This window comes from Eschscholzia californica, unplaced genomic scaffold (assembly GCF_041429995.1).
Source record: "Eschscholzia californica isolate CP2 unplaced genomic scaffold, dmEscCali1.0.p SCAF_4, whole genome shotgun sequence".
NCBI lineage: Eukaryota > Viridiplantae > Streptophyta > Magnoliopsida > Ranunculales > Papaveraceae > Eschscholzia > Eschscholzia californica.
Window position 1 is genome coordinate 31,358,298 of NW_028238461.1, and position 25,146 is coordinate 31,383,443.

The 25,146-nt window shown below is 37.3% G+C and overlaps 1 protein-coding gene across 1 annotated transcript; it reads right to left on the bottom strand.

Annotated features, from left to right (window-relative positions):
• Positions 1-11,873: 11,873 nt before the first annotated feature.
• Positions 11,874-14,477, bottom strand: LOC147544137 (glucan endo-1,3-beta-glucosidase 11-like). The gene is made up of 3 exons (XM_086638363.1): positions 14,095-14,477; positions 12,789-13,888; positions 11,874-12,503 (listed from the first exon to the last, which is right to left on the bottom strand). The coding sequence occupies exons 1-3, from the start codon at positions 14,159-14,161 to the stop codon at positions 12,414-12,416; spliced, it is 1,257 nt and encodes a 418-aa protein (XP_086494489.1). The 5' UTR covers positions 14,162-14,477; the 3' UTR covers positions 11,874-12,413.
• Positions 14,478-25,146: the final 10,669 nt, after the last annotated feature.

Here is a 25,146-nt window from a genome sequence, read left to right on the forward strand (position 1 = left end):
GAACTCAACCAGTTTTGTCCTACATTTAGGGAGAAAATTGCTCTATAGGCGCCTCTAATTTTTTATGTTGGCCACAAGCAAAATCGAGGGTCTTCTTTGTCTAATTAGGGCAACTCCAATGTGGGGGCTCGGGCTCCCAATTTTGGGAGCCTCGGGACTTTGCTCAATTCCAACGTTGGGCTCCCAGCAGGGGCTCCCAAATCAAAATAATATACGTGTGTGAAGTACGTGTGCGAAATTTTGATCTTAAATTTCGACTATGAATTATTAGATTTCGAGACTATGAATTATTAGATTTCGTCTATGAATTAAAATGTGATATTATTCAAGAAAGATAATTTCAAAAAGATAATCACAAAAAAAACAAAAAAATTAAAAATTAGAGAAAAATACTTAAAAATGAAGTATTTAAAATAATAAGAAGATTAAAAAGAAATTAGTTTAAAAAAAATTTAAAAAAATTTTAAAAAATAAAAAAATTAAAATAAAGTGGGGTGGATCCACCCCAAATATGGCCGTTAGAGCTCCCAACGGCCATATTTTGGGGGTTGGGAGCCCGGGAGCATGGGGCTCCCAACCCCACTGGGAGGCCAGCCCCGGGGCTCCCGGGTTGGAGGGAAGGGGCTGGGGCTCCCAAATTCAAATTGGGAGCCCCAGCCCTCTATACATTGGAGTTGCTCTTAATGGTGTAATTCTTTTCCCAACACCCACATTTGACCGACTGTCTGTTTTCGGGACAATAACTAAATATGTCAAATAGTATTGAAAACGAGTAGAAAAACACAAAACATTTGATCAGTACTATCTAAGTCAAAAAACATACAAATCTAAAATATCATTTTGTAATCCACCACTCTTTGATGTAGCGGGTGGACACCCCTCTTAAGTCCAAGAGGTCGTGCGATCGAGTCTCGGTGGAAGCAGTTTGCCATCAAGATTTAGCCAATGCAATTAATTTAGTCAATATATAAAGTTAATAATATAATAAATTTTCCAGACTTTAGGGCTCTTTCATGTTGTCGGGCTTTAGGCCTCTTTCATTATGGTTTGAATTAGACGGTTATCGTGCCTAATTTTTTTATTATGTCTTGTAACGACTAACGTAGATCGTAGTCGATTTCTCAAAAAAAAAAAAATTAACTTTTGTCATTTTGTGTAACTAATTTTTTTACTTTTTCTTTAAACTTTAAATCTATATAACTTTTTTTTTTTAAATGTCGGATTTCTATGAAATATCTTTAGAGAGGATTTTTCATTAACTTTCCAACAAGATCTACCTAATTCAATACTTTTTTTCAAAAAAGAAAATCATAAAAGACTACTTTTCGGCAAACTTTGTTTGCAATTTTTCTTCTACAAGCTGAATTTGCAAATTTTCTTTTGTAAAGTAAATTTGCAATTTTTTTCTTCTGTAAACAGAGTTTGCATTTTTAATATTGTAAATTCATTTTGAATTTGCGTTTTTGAAGACTGAGTTTGCATAAATTTATAGTGGGAAACTCGGTTTGCAACTACAACCTGAGTATGCAAACTCCTTCAAATTTGTTTGCAACCTCCATATATCAACCTTTTTAGTATAACTTTTACAGGAACTTACCTCCGAGGAGACAATGAGAGTGTTGTAAAATGACGAAAATTGAAAAAGTTTGTAGCCTAGTTCAACTTCACCTTTTGTATAAAACTCATCGATGAGTGTTGTATCTAACTATATTTGGAATACAATCCTCACCCCACATATTCTCAGCCAACTTCTTACCTTCTTTAATCTTTCCTTCTTTACCCAAGCCTCTAGCCACTATACATGTACTACAATTATCTACAAATTTGTTACCACCATTATCATCTCTTTTAAGCATTTCACCATATACATCACGTGCAACATTAGTTCTACAAGCAAAACCACTAGGAAAAGAAAAATAATCCTCAACCAAGATTGGATAAAACTTCGAAGCTTTGTCAACTAATCTAGAATCAGAGTAAACCTTCAATCTTTCCTATACACAAACCTCTCACCATTATACAAGTACTATAATTATCTAAAAATTTGTTACCATCACTATCATCTCTCTTAAGCATTTCACAATACACATCATGTGCAACATTAGTTCTATAACACCTAATTAGCAACGAACAACCCATTACAAACAAAAACACTAAGAAAAGAAAAATAATCCTCAACTAAGATTGCATAAAACTCTAAAGCTCTATCAACTAATCCAGAATTAGATACTTTTATGATTCGCCAAATTTTGAACTTTTCTTATTAATTAGATAGCGTAGTTACATCAAAAGCTAATCATCTATACAGTTAACCTTCAGAACCGGAAGAAACTAATCTAGTAGAAATCCGTTTTACAACGTCTAGTTGGAGAGGAAATCCATTTGTTACTCCTTTGATGTTGCGTGAGAGCATACTGCGCGTTAGAAGTCTCATCTCTCTCTTTATGTTACTTTCTCTATCTAAATTTGAAGAAACGAAGAAGTAAGTCTCAATTCATTTCACTAGTTTAAGGTTTTTTTTAAGTAGAAATTAAGTTTTAATGTCAAATTAGTTCGTACAACACCTCCTCAATCAGATTGCGAAGAAATTCTATCTATTATATCACGTAATAAGAATAAGTAAAAGAATCGAGGAGGATGTAAAAAATCTGAAGAAGAGGGAAGAAAACCCTAGAAATTCTGAATTTCTTAGGAGAGAGTGTGAGTTTTATTTGAAGGATATTTAGGTAATGTTGAATCAAGAATATAATATCAGAAATCATGAATAAAAAGGAAAAGTACTTAGAGATGGTTGAATTTCGATACACGTTTCGCACAACAAGCAAAGATGCTCATACTCTAGTTTCCCTGCATTAGAGCTCAACATTTGTAATGGGATTGTCATGAAATCCCACCCAACATTGTTAGTATGTTACTTTGGGAGCAGAACTATATTATTATGAAGATTGTGAGTATGTTACTAAGTAGAAGACTTACATCGATGTCTTGAATTGGGACAACAAGACTTTAGAATTTTTAAATTTCTTATTGGCTAAGAGAGCTTCATTTAGTTGAATGTGACATGTGATTTGTTTTTATCTAAAATCTGAATGTATATTTAAATTCTTTCTCTATTAGAGGATTTACAAGTAATACTAAAATAAAATAAATATATAAGACTCTATTTATAGAGTTACAATACTACTAGTTTCTAAATTTACTAGTTCCTAATATCTTAGTAGTTTCTAATAGTTTTATGCTAATATATTTACTAGTTCCTAATTCTTACTAGTTACTAATATTTGATATTTCCTAATATTATTATATGGGATATCTTAACATATAGAAAGATATTTCAACACTCCCCTTCAAGTTGGTGCATAGATATCGCACATGCCCAACTTGTCTACCATTTTCGAAAATATTCGACTTGAAACTGCTTTGGTAAGAACATCAGCCAATTGATCTTTAGATCGGATCTTTGGTAACTCTACAATGTTGTCTTCCAATTTTTCTTTAATAAAACGTCGATCCACCTCAACATGCTTTGTGCGGTCGTGCTGGACTGGATTGTGAGCAATATCACATGCTACTTTATTGTCACAATATAATTGAATTGGTCTTTCAGAAGGACATCCTAAATCATCCAACAGGAGTCTTAACCATAACGCTTCACATATGCCGTCAGCCATCCTCTAAATTCAGACTCTGCACTTGAACGTGCAACAACATCCTTCTGTTTTTTACTTCTCCACGTAACAAGATTTCCACCAACAATGGTAAAATATCCTGCAGTTGATCGCCTACCATTTACTTCCCGACCCAGTCTGCATCAATATATACGTCAATAGTTCGACAACTCGAATTTTTAGTAAACAAAATACCTTTTCCAGGATCCGCCTTCAAATATCCCAAAATGCGTAAAACAGCATTCATGTGTTTTTCACCGGGATCGTGCATAAATTGACTAACAATACTTAACGCATATGCAAGATCTGGCCTCGTGTGCGCCAAGTACATCAACCTTCCAACCAGTCGTTGATATCTTCCTTTATCAACCAGTATCTGATTAGGCTCCACTGACAACTTTAATCCTTCTTCGACAGGTGTGTCAATCGGCTCACATGCTGACATACCCACCTCATGTAACAAATCTAAAGTATACTTTCTTTGGGATAGGAAAATTTCATTACTAGATCGAGATACTTCAATTCCAAGAAAGTATTTCAACGGACCAAGGTCTTTCATCTCAAACTCTTTAGATAAGTATTTCTGTAACGCCTTTCGTTCTTCAGGATCATCCCCAGTAACCACCGTGTCATCAACATACACAATAAGTCCTGCGAGTTTTCCTTTCTGCCTTTTTATAAATAAGGTATGGTCAGAATTACTTTGGCGATAACCGAATTCCTTCATAGCCTTTGTAAACCTTACAAACCACGCTCTTGGTGATTGTTTTAATCCATACAATGACTTTTTCAATTTACATACCTTTTGGTTTTGTATTTCTGGTATCCTGCATCCCGGTGGAAGGTCCATATAGACTTCTTCTAGTAGTTCCCCATGCAAAAAAACATTCTTTACATCAAATTGTTGTAGTGGCCAATCTAAAGTTGCTACTAACGATAACAAGACGTGAACAATGTTGATTTTTGCAACTGGAGCAAGTGTCTCTGTGTAATCGACTCCATATATTTTGAGTGTAGCCTTTTGCCACTAGTCTCGCTTTGTAACGTTCAATTGTACCATCTGCTTTATACTTCATTGAATAAATCCACCGGCATCCCACTTGATTTTTATCTTCTAGACGATCAACTAGCTCCCAAGTGTCATTCTTTTGTAAGGATTTCATCTCCTCATTCATAGCTGCTTTCCATTTTTGAATCAGATAAGGCTTCCTGCACACTGTTAGGAATATATACAGTAGATTTATAAATGACTTATTTGATTCTGACAACCGATGATCTGACACATACTGACTCATAGGATATTTAACTCTACTAGACAGCTCAGGTTCATATGTCGGTTTAGGAATACCTCTGGTTTGACGCGACGGTAATATTTTCCTAGGTGGTTCAGAAGGTGCTTCAGAAACATCCTCGATAACTGATTGGTTTGGTGTATTACTAACCCTTGGTTCAACGACTGCAATTTGAGGTGAATCCACAATTTGTTCAACGATTTCATTAACACTTTCTTCCATTACCGATTCAGCTGTTGGTAATTCTGGAATTTCAATTTCAGCTCTAATTATTTCCTCAGGAATCAAATTTACTTCAATATTAGATCCAATTGTATTCTCTTCTACATGATTATTTGTTTCTTCATAATCAAGAGTCAGAACTTCCTGCTTAGTTTTCTCCCCTGAAGTTCAGACTCAGGTGAAAAATACTTAGAATCTTCATGAAAGATGACATCCAATGTAACAAACATTCGTTTAGTTGGAGGACGATAACATCTGTAGCCTTTTTGATTTGCAGCGTACCCTACAAATACACATCTTAATGCCCTCGGAGTTAATTTTGTACGTTGATGCTCATGAAGATGAACAAATGCTACACACCCAAAGACACAGGGAGGTCAATTTGGAACTGTCAGAGAGGTTGTAACATCCGATAGAGCTTGAAAATGAGTCTTAAACTCAATAGTATTAGAAGGTACTCTATTCATTAAATAGGTTGCAGCAAGAAGTGCTTCTCCCCAATAAGATAATGGCACATGTGCTTTGATCAACATAGCCCTGATAACTTCTAACAAGTGACGATTCTTTCTTTCAACAACCCCATTTTGTTTAGGGGTATGTGGACAAGTAGTTTAACGAACAATACCATGAGAATCCAAATAAGTTTGAAGTTCATGATCCATATATTCTCCTCCGTTGTCACTACGAAGTATCTGGACATTTGCGTTGTACTGAGTACTAAGCAGTTTATTTAAATTTAACGGAAACGATGCACGATGACTTTTTGCAAGTACAGAAACATCACATTGAAAACTTGAAACATCGCATTTAATAAATAACGATGGAAATAATTTCTTAAGGTAACTGAATCAGGCATGCCCTAGACGCCGATGCCATAACCATATTTCATCTTTATTTTTTATTTCAGAATTGTTCATTGCTAATGCCTGACGCAATTTACTAGAGCTTTCATATACTAAATCCAATTAATACAACTTTCCTCGCCTAACACCATGACTAATTGTTTGCCTTGTCCGGATGTCCTTAAATACACAAAATTCAGGCCAAAAGATGACAACACAATATAGAGTGGTGGTTATTTAAGACACTGATAATAAATTATGATCTAAAGATGGGACAACCAAAACAGAGTCTAAGTTTAATGTATTCGTTAGAGTTATAGGTCCATCCCCTACAACAGGGGTTGAGGTGCCATTGGCAGTAGAAACATATTTATGTGAAGATTGGTTAATGGTTGAAACCTGTCTAGAATCAAAAGTCATATGATCTGTACCACCAAAATCAATTCTAGGGTAATTTTAGCAATAATAGTTGTTAATTCCTAGGGGAAATAACACACCAAATAAGAGGAACTCATGCTTTCATGCACATTTGTGATATATTTATGATTGAATCCTCTTATAAGTGATTAAATAATGTCTAATAATCTCTCTAGTTCTTAATTACTACATGTTTTCCTATTCTTACTATTAGATACAAGTGAATTAAGTCAAGTACTAAGCCATGACCATGATTTTAGACTGGATCTCACTTCCGATTGAATGTTTATGTATGAATGGATCCATAAGTAGCTAAGTCTCTTGTCTAGGGGTTTGTGACAAAGTCTTGATATGTTATTGTGAGTGTTTGTTTTGGTATGATTCTTGAATTTGATGCACATCTCATTTTCGATTAAATGTCTAAACCCATTTCATGTTGTATGTCATGCATCCATCATAGTTATTTGTTAGGCATTATTCTCGATGAAGACTCGATGTTACTTGAGCATGTCATCCTCTAACTAGGTATCATCACGAGATATACGCTAGTACTTAGGTTGCCTACCTTAGAGTCGAGTATAGCTCGAATTCGAACTCGGGCCAAAGTAAACATACACATGATCATTTCAAGATGAATTCCCAAATCCTTGACCTCTATCATACTTCGAATAAAAACCTAGCCTCCCACTAAGATTTAGTTAACAGTTTAAGTTCAGTTATTTCTTTTGTTACTTAATCGATCAAAACCCCTCGTTTATCGTTGTTCCTTTACTTTTTAGTCTAAGTTAACATTTAATATCTAAACCGATAGTTAAAACCCTTCGATATCCAAACTACCTTCCCATCCTTGGATCGATCCCGAATTTCCCGGATTACCACTTGATACCTCCGCTTGGGTGTTCAACCTTTTCGGGTGCATCAAATTTTTGGCACCGCTGTCGGGGAAGACTAGGCCGGCCTTAGTGCTGGTCGGCCTCCTTCTTGCTTCTCTCTTTAGCTCTCTCTTCAAGCTTCTCAAAAACTCAAGAACAATCAAAACCCTAGCTTTTCTCTCTCTTGTAATCTCTCTCCCAAGTTGTGTAGTTTGGTGAAGAAGATGATGAATAGTAGATGATTCCCTTGACCCCTTTCTCTCACTTGTGTATACACAACCCTAGACTTAGTCAAACTTGACTAAGTCTTAGACCATTTTGACTTGGACCAAAGAGAGGGTGGTCATAAATTTCTCTTTATCTTGTTCTTCTTCTTTTCTTTTGTGGGCTTGAGTTGAACTTGGGCTATGCTTCAGAAACAAGGAGGGTGCCTTCATACTTGATCTCTACAAATCTAATTTCAAGAGACGACTTTTTCTTCCATCTTCCATAATTTCTCCGTCCGAACTCCGATTTGACTTCCGTTTTCACCGTTGAACTCGTCATTGACTCCTCTTGTCATTTGATTTGCTTGAAATCTTTTTCTCTCGTTTTGTGCACATGAAATGATAGTGACAATTCACTCCCTTTATTCCGATTTACATGTTTATCTCCAAATATGATACCTAACAAGAAAAGTATATAAAATATTATTTATAATATTCGAAAGGAACTAACTCATTGAAGTTAAGTGGCCTAAATGTGGCATTTTCACGCCACATCAATGGTGAAAGATACATCTTTGTGGGCTGTAAAACAACCTAACAGTGAAAGTAATCGGTTTTTTCTTTATTTATAGTTCAATTATGTATTGATTGTTATTTGAATTCAGAAGAAACTTTTCATGTACCATCATTCAGAGGGAACTAATTTTTATTTCTTTTTGGACAAATTTGGTTTTAATTGATCATTTAGATTTAGATCATTTAGTACTTCTGTAAATTCTAATACTGGAGATTCTAGTACTTAAATTGATTCATTCCCTTAGATATCGTGGAATGACAAACATTATCTTGTCTGCTTCAATAATGACTCGTTGCATTAAGAATACCTTTACTGGAAGCAGTTTTATCGCTCAAACAGTCTTTATTTTTAATTAGGGGACTTTAAGTTCGTCGAGAATGTTGATTACAGTTGGAAGATGGGTATAAAAATAAAGGGATTGTGTTTGAAGATGGGTATAAAAATATTCGTCCTAAAGTCACGACTGACAATAAGCAAAATTTTTTTTTTGGTTACAATTGTTGTTCAACATGTGAATAATTTTTTTATCAGATACAATCTTGTTGGTTAATCCCACATTTGGTGGAAACCCTTTTTTTTCGTACTAGTTAATGAAGAACCTCTAAAAGAAACAGAGGAATAGCTAGAGAGATTATGGTTAACATTAACGACCTTGAATTAAGGAACCACTTAGGAGATCCACTATGACTTTGTTGTCTATCTTAATGAGCATAATTATGACTTAAGGTTCGAAGTATTTAACTTCTCTTGAAGTCAAAATGAGCTAAAAAATCTGATGATTGGATTGAGGCCATGAAAGGAGAGTTGAAGTTTATGGACAACATTACTATTAAGATCTTGTCGAGTTACCTTTAGGGCGAGATCATAGGTTGTAAATGAATTTACGAAACCAAAAAGAATTCAGAAGGTAACGTCAAAAGATATAAAGCACGTCTAGTCGTCAATGACTTTACTCATATGGGAGGAATAAACTTCGAAGATGTATTCTCGCCCGACTTTGAGAAGTATTCTCTAAGCCAAATAAATTATACTGAAATTTTGATGAGGTCATACCTCTTTCGCTTCTATGAAGAAAATATCATCGATCAGTGCATATATCTCAAGATCAGTGGGAGCGAATTTATGATCCTAGAACTGTTAGTAGGTGCGATTCTACTAGCGAGCAGTGATGTAAGCTTGTTGCAATAGACTAAGGACTTTCTCTCGAGTTAATTTAAAATGAAAGACCTTACAAATGCTTCTTATGTTTTGAGTATCTAGATTGACCAAGATTCTTCTTAAGACAACCTTAGTCTTTCTCAAAAGGCCTACATCGCTAAATTTCTCTGTTTCTATGGTACGGAGAAATGTTCACTAGGAGATACGTCAGTGGATATAGGCGATAAGTTTAGTTTGTTTCAATTTGTGAAGTTTGATCTTGAGAAGGAAACTGAGACAATCCCAAATTCGTCTGTGGTTGGAAGTCTCAGGCATGCACAAGTTTGTACATGTCTAGATTTGGCACATGTTGAAGGAGTGTTAGGTAGATATCCAAGTAACCCAAGCCTAGACCTTCGAAAGGTCATCCAGCGGGTTATGAGATAACTGCAAAGAGCGAAAGATTACATGCTCACTTTTGAGGAAAACCGATCATAGAGAGATCATGGGTTCCTCCTATGCGGATTTGTTGGATATCATCATTGTAAGAAATCCAGATCAGGTTACATTTTGTGGTGGTTGGAAGGGTTAATTATTGGAAAGTGTAAAACAATCCCTTATGACCTTCTCGACCATGAAAGTAGAGTTCTGAACATGCTTTCAAGCATCAATCATGCAATTTGGCTTTGAAAATTTTGTCTTTAAGTTAGAAAGTGGTCGGATACGTAAAACTACCAATGAGGATCTAACATGACAATTAGGCAGCTAAGTTGTACTTAAATAACAACGGAAGCTTTTCAAAGTCCAAATACATTGTTATTCAGTACCTTGCGGTAAAAGATAACGTTCAGAGTCTTTTGGTATCCATTAACACAACTCCAACATGGTGAACCACCGCTTATTAAAGATTTATCGTTCGCTAAAGATTTACCGCCTAAAGTTTTCCATGAGTATGTGGTTTATATAGGGATCCTAGGATCCCATTGATTAGTGGGAGTTTGTTGTCTTATTTTTCGAATCCATTTAGTTGTGCTCACTAGACATGTTTGGTTTTTGTATTGACCTTACGTAGTTTCTGAAATTATGTATTTTTTTGGGTGCTCTAAACATAAGGATATCAACTTTCTATTAAGGACAACATTGGAAGAAAGTTGGACTCTATGGAGTCACTGGATTAGTTGGAAATAGACATGTTTTAGATCACAATTGCATGCAATTTCCATGCTACACATCCACACTTGATCTATGTTGTTAATTACGTTAGTAATGTGACCATTAAAGGTCTAGTCATGAACAAATGCGACGAACGTCGTTTTGATCCTTTGCTATTGTGATTAATGAACCAGATTGTATGTGATATTTGAAGTCGTGAAATAACAATTTTGTGCACACTAAGGTTCTTATATTATGTAATTTGGGAAACATAAAAAGTCCAAGTGAGAGATTGTTAGTATTTTTAATACTATGACTAATGTGGACTAATATATGTATGAATTAAATAATACATGTTATTTCACTTAAAGGTCCCAAAAGGTGATCTAATCGATTTATACATTGTGGGTCATAAAATATCAGTTTGAAGTGTGGGGAGCATATTATCAATATGTCATGTGTAGAGCCCTCAAAAGTAATTATCAAAGAATAATGGACTCTTTAATAATTACTTGGGTAATTGCTAGTAACCACTTAGGCAGTTCTCATATTATTCAGGGCAAATCCCTAAACCAGAGAGAGACGTGATTTTCCCAACTCCCATTTTTGAGAAATCAGAAACAACGTCCATTCTCAAGGTTTAGAAGATTTTGTCCAAATCTCAAGAGTGACACTGAAATCTACTATATCTTCAAGCTATAGATTCAGGTAACTATCTACAACCTTTCACATCTTTTTAATTCATCACATATAGATCTTGGGCTATTTTCATTACTCATAATTTATATGCATGATTAGTGAAATTTTCATCACTTACGTTTTATATGACAAGGAAATAAATGTTTCACCATTCAATAGTAGATATTTTCAAAAAATGGATCCAACCAATTTCAGAATTGATGGGTCTCTTTTAAGTTGTGGGCTTCATGTGCATAACATGTCTTGCTGATCTAAGATGATCTTTAACTAGTGTCCTGTAAGGGAAAGCTCACCCTATAGGATGAGAAAAGAAAGATAAGAAAAAAGAATTAAAAAGATTAAGAGCTAGGTTGATGCTGAAGAAGTTTGAGGTCGGGAATAAAGCTGGGACAACCCTTTTCCTCTCATGGATAGATAATATAAAGTACCCACAAAGTCGACTCTTTCCTATTCTCACTTTAATTTTATCCAAACCTAGAACTTTAAAATATATAAAAGCAACAAAAGAAAGTGAAAACTTAGATTTACAAATATTAAATTTGAGTACGTTTATGCATTCCACGTCCTAAAGTCAAATTTACTTTTTTCATAACCAATACAACTGAAAGCCACCTAATATTTTACTCTATTGAAATGATGAAATAATTAATTGACTATAATATATAAGTAAATAAAATTATAAATAAAATCTAATCAAAGAACTCTACTATAACTATTTGGCCGACTGGTCACTATGGGCGAATTTTTCGGTTGGGAAGTGAAGGTCATTAACAAACCTAAACAATGTAATATTTGTAATGATTCTTGTATTAAGTATTCAAAAGGATATTTAGATTTAATAGAAGATAATTAATCACTCTAACATACATAAAGAACATAAATTAATAATTACATAAATTTACAAGAGCAAATAAACAAAAATGGTCTTCCTCTTGTATAATTTCGTGCAAGATATTATAAGCTCATCAATATATACATCACATTTATAAAATGACCATTTAACTAATCAATATCTTTCAATAAATAATGCTTATTATGTGTAGTATACTTAAACAATAATCTACGATACAACGTTCTGGATACCCCATATATATATATATCTATCTCGATGGCCTTCTCCTCGATTAACTCATGTGATCTGCGGGATATATTATCAGCAGAGGGAGATTCTTTGGTCTATTTAGTTGCGAATTGAAAGCTCAGTCGCGTTTCATTGGCTTGTTCCTAGTGATAACTTGGAATGGCTTGTTTCAAGTACTGCAGTGAATTAAGAGCACCCTTCCCTGCTCGCAGCCGGCCAATACGGAGACGGCCTAGTTGCACGCATCCTTATGCTTCTCTTCTTAGTAAAATCTGGATGATTATCATGACTGATAAATACATCCAAGATTCCAAACCTTGATGTCCTTTTCCTGGTCCCTGTGTGAACAGAATACCATAAATGTGAAAAAGAAGTAAAGTAGACAAAAGTAAATGAGCAATATATAGATCAATCTATGACTCAGTCTAGCACTACAACACTATGCATAAGATTTTTATGCTCAGCAAAGGGAAGGGGCTCATTTTTATACTTTATACTTTTATAAGCATGATATCCTTAATTTGCGACATGAAAAAGGGTAGTCTAGTGGCGAAATTTCTAGATTAAACTTCAGTAAACTAATATTGGCGGGATAAAAATGACATTTTTGCTATATATTTTACCTGAGTTGCAGAAGAAGCCAATGAAATTGAAGCAGAAGTAGTTGAAGGGATCAAAGTGGTTGTAGGTGCTGACATAGTACTTGATGAAGCAGACGTAGTACTCGATGAAGCAGATGTAGTTGACAATGACGAGAGACCGACATTGTAAGTCATGGTGCCATCTGGTTCATATAGACCGTAGTTCCTTTCGGATGTCGGTCCAGGCTTCATGTCCTCATTAAACAAAGCAAACAAATAAACCTCAAGTCTCTGATTAGGTCTCAAAGGGGTCCCTTCATTTCCCATCTGCCTTCTCAACAAGTTCCTATTATAAATCTCAGCATTTTGTATGGTAGCTCCAACTTCATTTGAATCACCTTTAGATGGCCAACCAGTCTCAGAAACCCTAACTTCCAAACCTCCATAACCCATTCTAGCCATAGCAAATATAACTGCATCAACTTGTGCATAAAGCATGTTGTCATAGTGTAACTTGGTGTACGGATCAACCATTCCTATATTAGGGTTAAAAAGAGCATAATCTAAAGATATTCTAGCCGGATCATCCTTGTAAGCAAAATATGGGTAAGCGTTGATCCAAAATGGAGATCTAGTGCTATACAAGAACTGTAACAATTGCTTCAAAATACCAGCTAACTCGGGTTCAAAACTTCCTGCCGACGGTGGGTAAGAATTGCTTAGAACAGCTAAAGAATTTGTTGTGGAAACATGAATATATGAATCTAGGCCTACTTGAACCAAAGCTTGGTGAATGCTAACCATGGCTGGAACTACATTTGCCATCAAAGTTTTATCATCCATTGTGAAGATTTCGTTACCGACAGAGATCCCCGTTATCTTTGTTGCCGGAAAATAAGGTTTGATGTGTGTCATTACCCATTGAAGGGCTTGTTGAGGGTCGGTTAAGATGTGAAGAATTTCATTTTCGATAGTTACGATCAAATCAATCCCGGAGTTTGCGAATGCTGTCAAGATTTGAGGATTAGTGTCATAGATCCTTATTTTGTTCATCTTAAGAGAACTTAAGAGACCTAAAACTTGAGTTGGTGATGGAAGGTTGTTGCCTACTTGTCCATAATTTATGCCTAGTGATTCAACTCCTGCAAAATATGTTAACAAGTTAAACAAAATATTAATTCAATTCATTGTTTCTAGAGTAACAAATCAAAAAGTAATTTACCAATTTTACTTAAAATTACTAAACCTAACAACTACTTGAAATGTGGTTTACTTATATATTTACTGCTCCAAAAAGAATATGAAAAAAACAAGAAAGAAGAAGATCAAAACATATAAAGAGGTAGACCTGATGAGGTAAGGACAGAAAATAGAAGGAAAATGTGAAAGATGTTTCTCCATATGAAGGTAGCCATTAAGAGAGAGAGAGAGAGAGAGAGAGAGAGAGAGAGAGAGAGAGAGAGAGAGAGAGAGAGGAGTCTTAGATTATGAGGAGCAAGGAGATAAATATAGTGGAAGAGAAGAAAGTGAGAGGGTGATGAATTCCTTTCTTTACTTGTTTGTTGTTATTTTATTTGAATGGGGGTTTCAATGCAATCCCAAAGTACAGGTTTTATAAAGGATTTGGTTTTTCTCAACTTCTTCAAAGAGAAGTCTACTTTGTTTTGCGTTTGGGTGTTTCCTTGTCAAGACAACGACGCCACCTCCCTCTTTCCCTCCATACCATCTATCATAATCACTATAATACCCTTAACATATTTGTACTTTCTTCCGACAAAAGAAATTTGCAAAAGTAATTAAAAACATAGTATCTAATAACATTTTCTTGCAAGGAATCCAAGGTCATTCATGACATATCATAAGAATTAAATTTTGGACATTTATACTACCATAAGATTGACATTTGGACTTTTTAGTGTGGTGTGACAACAACAAATAAAGGTATTTTGGCCCGGGCTCCATTTTGTGCTCCAACTCGGGCGTTAATGAGATACGTGACTAATTAACGTGGAGTACCGGTCCTGATTTATCAATGAACACTATATTTGGGTTATTAGTTTTTCTTAACGAATTAATCTATAGCTCTCTATTGTGATTTAATCAACTCTCAAATTAATTTTTTTTCCTTCTTTACTCGGAGCCACGTAAATCGGTGCCATAACAATCTAATGCAATAATAACACAAGTATATACTAATCAACATAAATATTTTAACTTACTAGAAGTAGCAATAAACACTTACCTCTATGTAATTGTGTAATAAACACTTGTAGAGGATGAAATAGAAATGTGAGATTGAAGAGAAATTAGGAAGAAAGAAAAAATTATAAGAATACGCGTTTAATTTAATTTTTGTAATTCTTTTATGGGTTAATTCCATTTTGGCCCCCAAAAGTGTCTGGCAGTTCAATTTGCCCGTCAAGGGCCAACTTTTTTACGAAATTATCATCGGGGGCCGAAATAGAATTATTTCTGAAAAAAAGGTTAAAGGCATAAAAGCCACACCACCTCTTTCTCCTCCACTTCACCTTATCTCTCCTCCATCACACCACCTCACCCTTCTTCTCCGGCGATTGGTCGCCGCCCGGAATAAAAATTTTGGCTGGCCACCTTTCACCTAAAGAAAAATATATTTTTTCTTTCTCTCTCTTCTTCTTACTTTCTGTCTCTTCTTCCTCCTCCTTTCTCTCTCTTCTTCCTTCTCCTTTCTCTTTTGCTCTCTAAGTTCCTCTTCGCCGGGATCTCTGCCGGCGAAGGGGAACAACCCCATAGCACCGATTACGTCTTTGGGCTTAACCTGTGACAAAAGAGACAAAACACACGTGACCGTAAGATCCTTAGGGACACCGGGATGGTGCCGGCCTAAGGGGGATCCAACGATCAAGTCGGTAAACTTGGCAAATAGTAAATAAGAATTGTAAACCAGAGTATGAGCTATCGAGTTAAATATGTTGTTTAAACAAGATGAGCGTTGGGAGGCAAGGTGATATGGCCGGGTGTATGCTTGCCTAATTCTCTGATCGTCAAATGAAGTGAAGTACTTGCACCCCTTGATCGTGTGGAAAGAGAAAAGATCAGTCACCTTCCTTGATCAGGTGGTCGTCAAGAAAGAGAAAGATCCATCGTCTTCCTTAATTAAGCGATCGTTAGGAGAGAGAAAGATCAGCTGCTTGATCAAGTGGTTGTCTGGAGAGAGAAAGATCACTCGTTAGCTGCTTGATCAAGTGGTTGTCTGGAGAGAGAAAGACCACTCGTCAGCAGTTTGTTCAAGTGGTCGTCTGTAGAGAGAAGGATCACTCGTCAACTACTTGATCAAGTGATCGTCAGGGGAGAGAAAGATTACTCGTCAGCTGCTTGATCAAGTGGAGAAATGATGATAGTAGTAGGCTTTGGTTGTCTGCTAGAGGTTTTGATGATCGATGTGAGCGAGCAAATAAGTGGATAGCTGATTGCGGGTGAATTGGATGCCGGGTGTCGTTCTCCAAACTTGGATGATTTAGTCGATCGCCAACTGATCCTTGTATAGAGTTTCGTGGTCAACTCTCCCTTTTGGTCAACTGTCACCTGGTGGTGATTTGTTGCCTGAATATGGCAAAGCATGGAGCTATTACCATAAATGGGGATATTATAACTCCCATCCAACGGATATATTGACGATATCCTCAACCAACTATTATCTTGAATAACAGTAACGCCTCAACGGGTATATGGGAAGGAGGTCCGCTTAGGAAATAACGACTGACCTCTTTGTCCAGGGCTGACTTCTTTAACAAGGGCTCCAAGGCTGACCTTTTTGTATTGCTTCAGATGCCCGAAGGTGAATGGGTCAGGCCTATTTGACATTCGGTTCATGGGCTTGGACCTCATGTCGCCCCATTAATCGTGGATTTCTAGGGGCACTCTTGATGACAGATTTTGGCCCATACAATTTGTCCCCCTTTCTCTAAGTCGACGGAGTGCAGAGGCTTGGAGAGTAGTTTTTTATAGTCGTGGAGATTGCTTTGGAGCCTGGTCTCGTTGTATTTGTAACCTGGTTTGTGTCCCGTGGGGGCGTGGTAGCGAGAAGTGCTGCTTTCAGTTGTCCGAGGTGCTTGGAGATGAATAATACTACATCAGATTGAGCTTACGCTTTTGTAAATTTTCTTGAATATTCTTGGTTACCGACGACGGTTGCAGATTAGTGGTCAACAAGTTGTGAGAATTCATTTAGTAAAAATAAATTCGTCGAAACTTAACGGGTAAAGGGAATTATTTGACCAACATCTATGCGTTGGGAAGAAATTATTTGACTGGAATTAGTGAAAAAGAGACAAATTTATGAAAAAATAATTTGACAAAATTTGATGCACTTGATCCGTCAAGAAAGGCTGACTAAGTCAGTCGACATGGATAGACTACGATTAATTAAAGTGTACTGCGTTACGTACCATAGTATACTAAATTATTACACATGCACATAAAACCACAGTTAACCCGGTCAACTGTTCATTACATATGACGTAATCAATTGTGTTAATACAAATGACGCTTGGTTACCACAAATACACAGGAGAAATCAAAACAGGTGACTTGGTCAACTGTGTATGACTTGTCAAATGTGGTAATACAAATGATGCTTGGTTACCACAATGCACGTAGGAAAACTCAAAACAGGTAACTTGATCAACTGTGTATAACTTAGTCAATTGTGTTAATACAAATGACGCTTGGTTACCACATGTACACATGAAAACTCAAAACAGGTGACTTGGTCAACTATGTATCACTTAGTCAATTGTGTTAATACAAATGATGCTTGGTTACCACATGTACACAGGAAAACTCCAAACAGGTGACTTGGTCAACTGTGAACTACTTGTCAATTGTGTTAATACAAATGACGCTTGGTTACTACTGATGTCAAAAAATAGTCTTCCGTTATATCAGCATGAAACGGGGAGTTGATGCATGACAACCTCCGTTATGATAGTATATTCTGTTATGTGAGATGGGATTCCATCGGGTGTTCCTGCTTCCAGCTCTGGTTCTCTGTTTCCTCGTCCCTGCTCCTTGCTCCTGACTCCTTCGCCTTGCTTCAGCTCCTGACTCCTTCGCCTTGCTCCAGCTCCTGTTCGTCGATTCCCGAGGGGGGGAAGACCTGCAAAGGGTTCGAAAACCGCTCCGACGCTCAAGACAATCAGGGCGCTCTTTGCAGTAAAAGAATGAATATTGATCAATCCTTTTTGGGGGCGAGTAATGAGAACTCAGAGTTAATAGTGATCTTTTGGGTTAAGAGATCGTGTCCTGTGAAGGACGATGTCGGGGACCTTTTATAGGATTAAGAGGCGGTGGTGATTGCCGTGGAGGGAAGTTTTCCCTTTGTGTTTATCTTGTGTCTAGGATAAATGAAAGTTCCTAAGTTTAAGGGTCTTCCATATATATCCTGCCGATGTGATAGATCTTCCGGGAAAAGTTTCCTCCCTTAGGCACGTGATCAAGTCCAAACATGCTTAAACACTTCAAGATCTGTAACCGATTGAGATCTTTGGAGATACTTCGGGATTAAGTCGGTAGGTTGCTAGTGTGCTTCTGCCTCCCCACTTCTGGGAGTCATGTTGGGTTTTATATGTGTCTAATACTACTAATCATCTAACTAACGTTGTAAGCGGAATCTCAAACATCATATGTTTAATGCTATCTAACCAGGATCATATGCATGAACTAATAATGAACTAAAACTGAAAGTAAAATACCTGGATTCGCTTTGCCACGAACTAGATTCCAATGACTTTATCCCGAAGAAGATGAGAGTTTCAATTGTCGCTCCTCTACTTGACACACCAGAGTAAATAACTTGATCTCCCTTTGTTGTTGTCTGCTAGAACTCCATTAAGGTTGAGAAGAAGAACTATTCTTCTTTTGACTAATTAGATAGATTGGGAGGTTTTTCTCTAAAACCCTCTCTCTCCAATTAGCTGTATATTGTGAGAGAGAAGCTGTTTTCTCTTGAGAAAAATCCAACCCTTTTTCTGAACTCTAATGACCCTTATATAGAGAAACCTTAATAGGAGTCTCACTCAAATTAGGTTTCAATAAGAGTCCAAGAAAAGATAAACACCAGAGTCCCATCTGAATGAGAAACTCTGAGATTTCCATTAGGGTTTCCCCTAATGGTGTGGCCGGCCACTTAAGCCCATTAATGGGGTTAGCCTGGACGGCCCACTCTCCTTTTATGTCCGATTAAGATCAACCAATTACTGGGCTTGATCTGGTCGGCCCAAAAGTGGCTTTTCCACTTTTTCGGGCTTCTCTTTCGAGCCCGATTTTTTTGTATCTTTTCGCACTATCAGACTGGATCATATTCATCTATAGGCAAGCTCCCACTAGTTAACTCTCTCAAATCAAGCTACCACTCTTTGGTGTTACCCATTGTAGGATCCGGTATATGTTAGCTGCGGATTACCGAAGTAACCCGACGATCGTTAGCAGCTAAGCATTACAACCCCTAATTGGACCGGACTAGACGATTTTCCGGATAAATTCATCGTTATCCTAATTGACAAATTGAATGCATCGCCACCTTTGTCAAAGGACACTCCTTCGAAAGTACATCTCTTTCAGATCAAATAGATATATCCTTTAGTCTCCCACTTGTATTTAGAATAAGTGCAATGCTTGATTCCCATGTCACTTCGTATCTAATCTGTTACGTCATACCTTTCAGACTTTTTTGATTGGGAGAACAACTGTCAAACCAAATGATTAACTATTAATCCATTTGAGTGCGGCCGCATAGTTTTAGTTGTTTCTCCTCAAGTGGCCCGGAGATACTAATCCTAATCTAGTTAGGAGGACATAATCCAGTATTGTACTGCCGTGTCTATCGTGTCGTTCTCGATAATCCGCTTTTATAACCTTCTTTTACGGCACGACGTTTGGCGGTACCAAAGTTTGACACTCCTTACATAAGATGAGTGGAGCACTCATGTTTTAAGGAATCTATCCAATCTTGCTTATAAGAGTTCATGACGTTTTCATAACTTGAAGAACTCTCATGTTGTGTTATCTAGTGTATATTCTCAATCATACAACCATGTAATTGACTCGAATTCCCAATTCGAATAGCTGATGAAACTGCGCTATCAGTCAATCTCACATGTTAGTCTTCGTAAGTCATTGTTGTCCATGCATGACCTGGACTAGGGACTTAATAATGAATCTATTCTAAGTTCACTTAGTAGGGTTTCATTTACCAGATCACGTATCTGATAATCATACTTGGGATGCTTCACTATTTTTGGAGTGTCGATTACCTAAACCAAGATTTAACGACGAAACAAGTAACTTATTTCTGATAATAAGAGTTCGTAAAATTGAGCCTTCCCGTGTAACTCCTTACACCCTCAACTTTACCAGTTTAAGCTTTTCAGAAAAGCTTAATGCCTATGACCCTAGTATGATTTTTATACTTACTCTAAGGTGACAGTTTAGTTAGTAGAATGTTGGTTATCATCTCGATGATAATCTTTAGTATTTCAATACAAATTTAAAGCATTTCAAGCTTTAACTACTTTCTTTCATTTGTAAAGTTTGCAACAGTCTTCGCTTGGAACCCTTCCAGCTTACTGTTCTTCCAAGTCAAGATTGTCATCTTATTCTGGAAGTTTGTAACACATGACTTTTCAACCGTTTAAATTTTCTACCGAGAATAAGTTCTTCTGAAGAACTTAGTGCGATCCATATCAGCTTATCAAGATTTGATTGGTGAAGACCATTGATACTCTGATGTGACAGGAAAATGTCACATTTGGAGAGCCTAACTTAGACTAATTAGTCATTTTCGAGTGTTATCAATATATTTTATGTGTTTTTCTTGTTAGGTATCATTTTTGGAGATAAAATGTAAATCGGAATAAAGGGTTGTGCTAGGGTTTGTTCTTGAAGATTCAATAGAGTTGAGAGCTAGAAAGGGAGAAGGAAAGAGGAGGAGGGTCGACCAAGCATAGGCCGGCCTAGCTTGGCCGGCCGAGCAGCAGCCCGAGCTGCAATACGAGCAGCAGCTCGGGACTGCTGCAACACGGGACGGCATAGGGTAGCTCGAGACAGCAAGATATAGCACGGGACAGTAGCTTCATGGCCCGGACAACACAGTTTCTGGCCGGAACAACCTTGCAAGAGCTCGAAACTTGAAGGTCTTGGTCGGGACGCATCCTCACAGCTCGGAACGACACCTCTATGCTCGGGGAAAGCTTCCCTTGGCCCGGATCTAGGCATTTTTTGGCTGGAACTTCATCATTTGGCCGGATTTGTTCTCAACTTGGGCCGGATTATTTCAAGGGTTTCGACCACTTTCTTGGCCGGAAACCTTAGGGCTTTTACTCCACATTCTTGTGAGACTTTTAGCTTTTGTATATAGCTTTCTTTGGGTTGACCCCCAAATCTTCCGACTTTTACTATATGATCGTTAGCCGATTAAGATGGATCCTTGATGTTTATGGGTATCATCTCTGGAAACCCTCCGCGAGATATAACTCGTGCTCTTGTGTGGAAACAAGAGAATGAAAGGCTAATTGCATAGCTCAGTGCAATCGTGTATGCCCGTGTTAGTGGTAGATTTTATATGGTCGTGTCTTATATGTGCTTCATTTTCATGATATTTGTTGATAGTTTAGGAGCATTTCTTATATGTTTTACTTCTAAGGCGTGGTTTGTTCCAAGTTTGGGGATGACGTAAGCTTGACATCAACTTGGAACCTCTTTATACACGAGTCTTGGTAGTATCATCTTTTATCTTCTTCGGTTATGGTAATATCTCTCCACTCTTCTCTTTAAATTGATGTGCCTCTTAATCATTTGGTGAGTGTATGCTTAGAACATTGAGGACAATGTTAGTTTTAAGTTTGGGGATGCGGGATATGACCATAACCAATGCATGACCATGGGTTTCAAAGACAAAAGGGTTCAAATTAGCTAAAATTTGAATTTTTTTAACATTTTGAGTATATTTGCATGTGAGTGTAGTGATAGTTTTAAGGATGTTGATGCATATGTATCGAGTTGATGGGTTTTGTGATTACTAATGGTCTTTGCATGAAAGTCGAGTCTTGAGTGTTTGTGTTATACTATGCGAGTAACATCTTAGTGAAGAAGAAACATCTCTAAGAGACCTAGAGTAGTCATTAGTGGAGACTTAACCCATGTAAGAGCTCAAAGCCTAAATTGTCGTCGAGTGTACTCTTCCGCGCTAACTCCGAGTAGAACGAAGAACTACTCAACCTCGTAATCTATTAAAAGAGCTCATTTGATCTCGCGTACTCAACTTCCTTAACCACTAGGAGTGACATTAGGATAGCGAATTAACCTTGCCCTTGTAGTCCATGAAACCCAATAAGAGTGTCTACTAGAGGAAGGCGGATACTCCATCATCATCCATCATCTTATATCCCGAGAATGAAGACATGAGAAGAAAAGAATGAAGAATGTCAAAAGCAAGTATGAAATGAAAATAAGTTAATTGCAAGAATAGAGTTGTGTGTGTTGTATTTTGTTTTGGTTGATTGTATTTGTGTAATGAAAAAGAAGAAAAAAAAAGTGATATGAAAAAAAGAAAGAAAGAAGAATGAGAAATAAAGTGGTTCATGAGTATGTTTGAGCATGTATTAGCTCTTTTTGTGTGTGTAATGTGATTGTACATATATGTTGGTGTTTTTGTTCATGAATAAGTATTCGAACCCAACAACGAATGTGGAAGTGCTTAAGAGGTTCTATCATGAAGAGTTCGACATTCTCGGGAATCCCCCATCGTCATCCATCTCTAGTATCCGTTAACCTTTAGAAAGCATTCTTAGAGGGTAGAATGGGTGAGAAGGGCGAGTAAGCTTCCCCACTCTATTTAGTGGCTAATTCCTTTTCGAAGATCATTCGTTCCAAAATGTTGTCCTCAGCCCTTTTTATGTGTTGAGTCCATGTTAGTGATCACACTCACACATACGAGCGAACCATTCTTGAGTGATTTCATATTTGGAGTGTATATCCGTGAGTTCGAAGTCGAGGCAAAATGTAATAACTTAGGAATTAAGGTTTTGTGGCTTCGGAAGTAGATGTTGCTCATTATGGTATGACACTTGCACTTTAGGATAAGACCATTAGTTAAGGGGTCTTTAGCTTTTACAAGAGCTTATTTACTTGATTCATTATATGTTGGCATGCTTAAACCCTTTACTCTATGAACCATGCTTATCTATGATTTGGATATTAGGCCCTTGTGTATTTGAAACTCGATGTTTGTGGATGTCATCTATGGAAACCCTCACGAGACAAAACTCGTCCTCTAGGGGTAACCTAGGGGTTTAAAGGCTTGTTGCATACGCTAAATGCAACCGGGATGCCTCCGAAAGTGAGTTAGGCTTTTATTTTGTTTTATTTGCTCGAGGACTAGCAAAGTTTAAATTTGGGGATCTTGATGTGACACGAAAATGTCACATTTGGAGAGCCTAACTTAGACTAATTAGTCATTTTCGAGTGTTATCAATAATATTTTATGTGTTTTTCTTGTTAGGTATCATTTTTGGAGATAAACATGTAAATCGGAATAAAGAGAATGAATTGTCACTATCATTTCATGTGCCCAAAACGAGAGAAAAAGATTTCAAGCAAATCAAATGGCAAGTGGAGTCAATGACAAGTCCGACGGTGAAAACGGAAGTCGAATCGGAGTTCGGAAGGGGAAGTTATTAAAGAAAGAAGCCCGAGGGTATTTTAGTCCTTTGTGAGAATTTGAAGATGTAGAGATAAGGATGGAGACACCTTCTTGGTTTCTAAATGAAAGCCCAAGAGCCCAAAGAAGAATGATAAGAAAGATTTTATGAGCACTCTCTCTTTATGGACCCAAGTCAACGAAGTCTAAAGGGTTTGACTAAGTCAAGGGACCCTAGGGTTTGAGTAGTAAACACAAGTTAGAGTTTACTATTCATCATCTTCTATCTTGGAAAGGAGAGAGAAAGAGGCTAGGGTTGTGCTAGGGTTTGTTCTTGAAGATTCAAAAGGGTTGAGAGCTAGAAAGAGAGAAGGAAGAAGGAGGAGGGCCGACCAGCACACTAGGCCGGGCTAGCTTGGCCGACCGAGCAGCAGCCCGAGCTGCAATACGAGTAGCAGCTCGGGACTTCTGCAACACGGGACGGCATAGGGTAGCTCGGGATGGCAAGATATAGCACGGGACAGTAGCTTCATAGTCCGGACAACATAGTTTCTGGCCGGAACAGCCTTGCAAGAGCTCGGGACTTGAAGGTTTTGGTCGGAAGCTATCTTGGTTGGGACGCATTCTCACAGCTCGGAACGACACCTCTATGCTCGGGGAAAGCTTCCCTAGGCCCGGATCTAGGCATTTTCTGGCCGGAACTTCATCATTTGGCCGGATTTGTTCTCAACTTGGGTCGTATTATTTCTAGGGTTCCGACCACTTTCTTAGCCGGAAACCTTAGGGCTTTTACTTCCCATGTCTTTGGCTAACTTCCCATGTGATTTGATTTGGTTTTGAACTACAATTTCTGGAGAGAGAAAGCTAGGGTTTAGCTTTATTGGTGATTATGTTTTAAGGATGCTGAATCTTGGTTATGGTCATATCCCGCATTGGTTAGGGTTCAAATCAAAGCTAAACCCTAGGGTTTCAAAGACTCGGTCGACCAAGTCTTTGAAACCAATGCATGACCATGTGTTTCAAAGACAAAAGAGTTCATACTCCAAGTATTATAAGACGTCGAGGCGAATGTTAATCATGTCCAACATGACCGGTCTTATGCCTTAAGCATGACCGTCTTTCTCATGCGTGCTTGCTCATCAGAATCTCCCGGATGCTGAATCTTGCCAAGTTGCGTGCCATGAGACTTGGGTAGGAATACTCCACTAGAGTCTTTCACATTTAGACTTTCCAAGACCTTTTCGTGAATGAGTCTTATCACCTTCTCGATCTATCTCCAAAGATCTTTGATGCCCAAAAGCATTTCACCTTTGTGTGTGGTCCTTTTATTGAGTCAGTTCTAAATTGTTTTCAGCATCAGAATGTTGTTCTAAATCTCTAGTATGTCGTCTACATACCGGACCAAAGAAAACTAGGTCACTCTCACTAACCTTCTTGAACTTCCTGAATTCAAGATTTATCTTCATTCTCAAAGAAACCAACTCTTGATTATTTTGCAGAATCGAAGATTCCAACTCCTACTTGCTTGCTTCCGTCCTTCGATCGATTTCTGAAGCTTGATTATCACGAGCTTTTAAAAGTGTTAACTTCCTCCAAGATGTGTCACGTACACATTCTATTTTCTAGTGTTTAATCATTATGGTCTCAAGCGTCGCGACTAGAGAGATTGTCTTTTCGTGGTGTATACTATGAACTCTGTGACCTTCTTTCTTAGTCTTGCTCTAG

What these genes read in the sequence shown, in the direction of transcription:
- LOC147544137 (XM_086638363.1), bottom strand. Translation starts at nt 14,161, where the DNA reads ATGGCTACCTTCATATGGAGAAACATCTTTCACATTTTCCTTCTATTT. An exon ending in TTCTGTCCTTACCTCATCAG is followed by an intron (nt 13,889 to 14,094) that starts GTCTACCTCTTT and finishes CATATTTTGCAG; the next exon opens with GAGTTGAATCACTAGGCATA. An exon ending in TGGCTTCTTCTGCAACTCAG is followed by an intron (nt 12,504 to 12,788) that starts GTAAAATATATA and finishes CTGTTCACACAG; the next exon opens with GGACCAGGAAAAGGACATCA.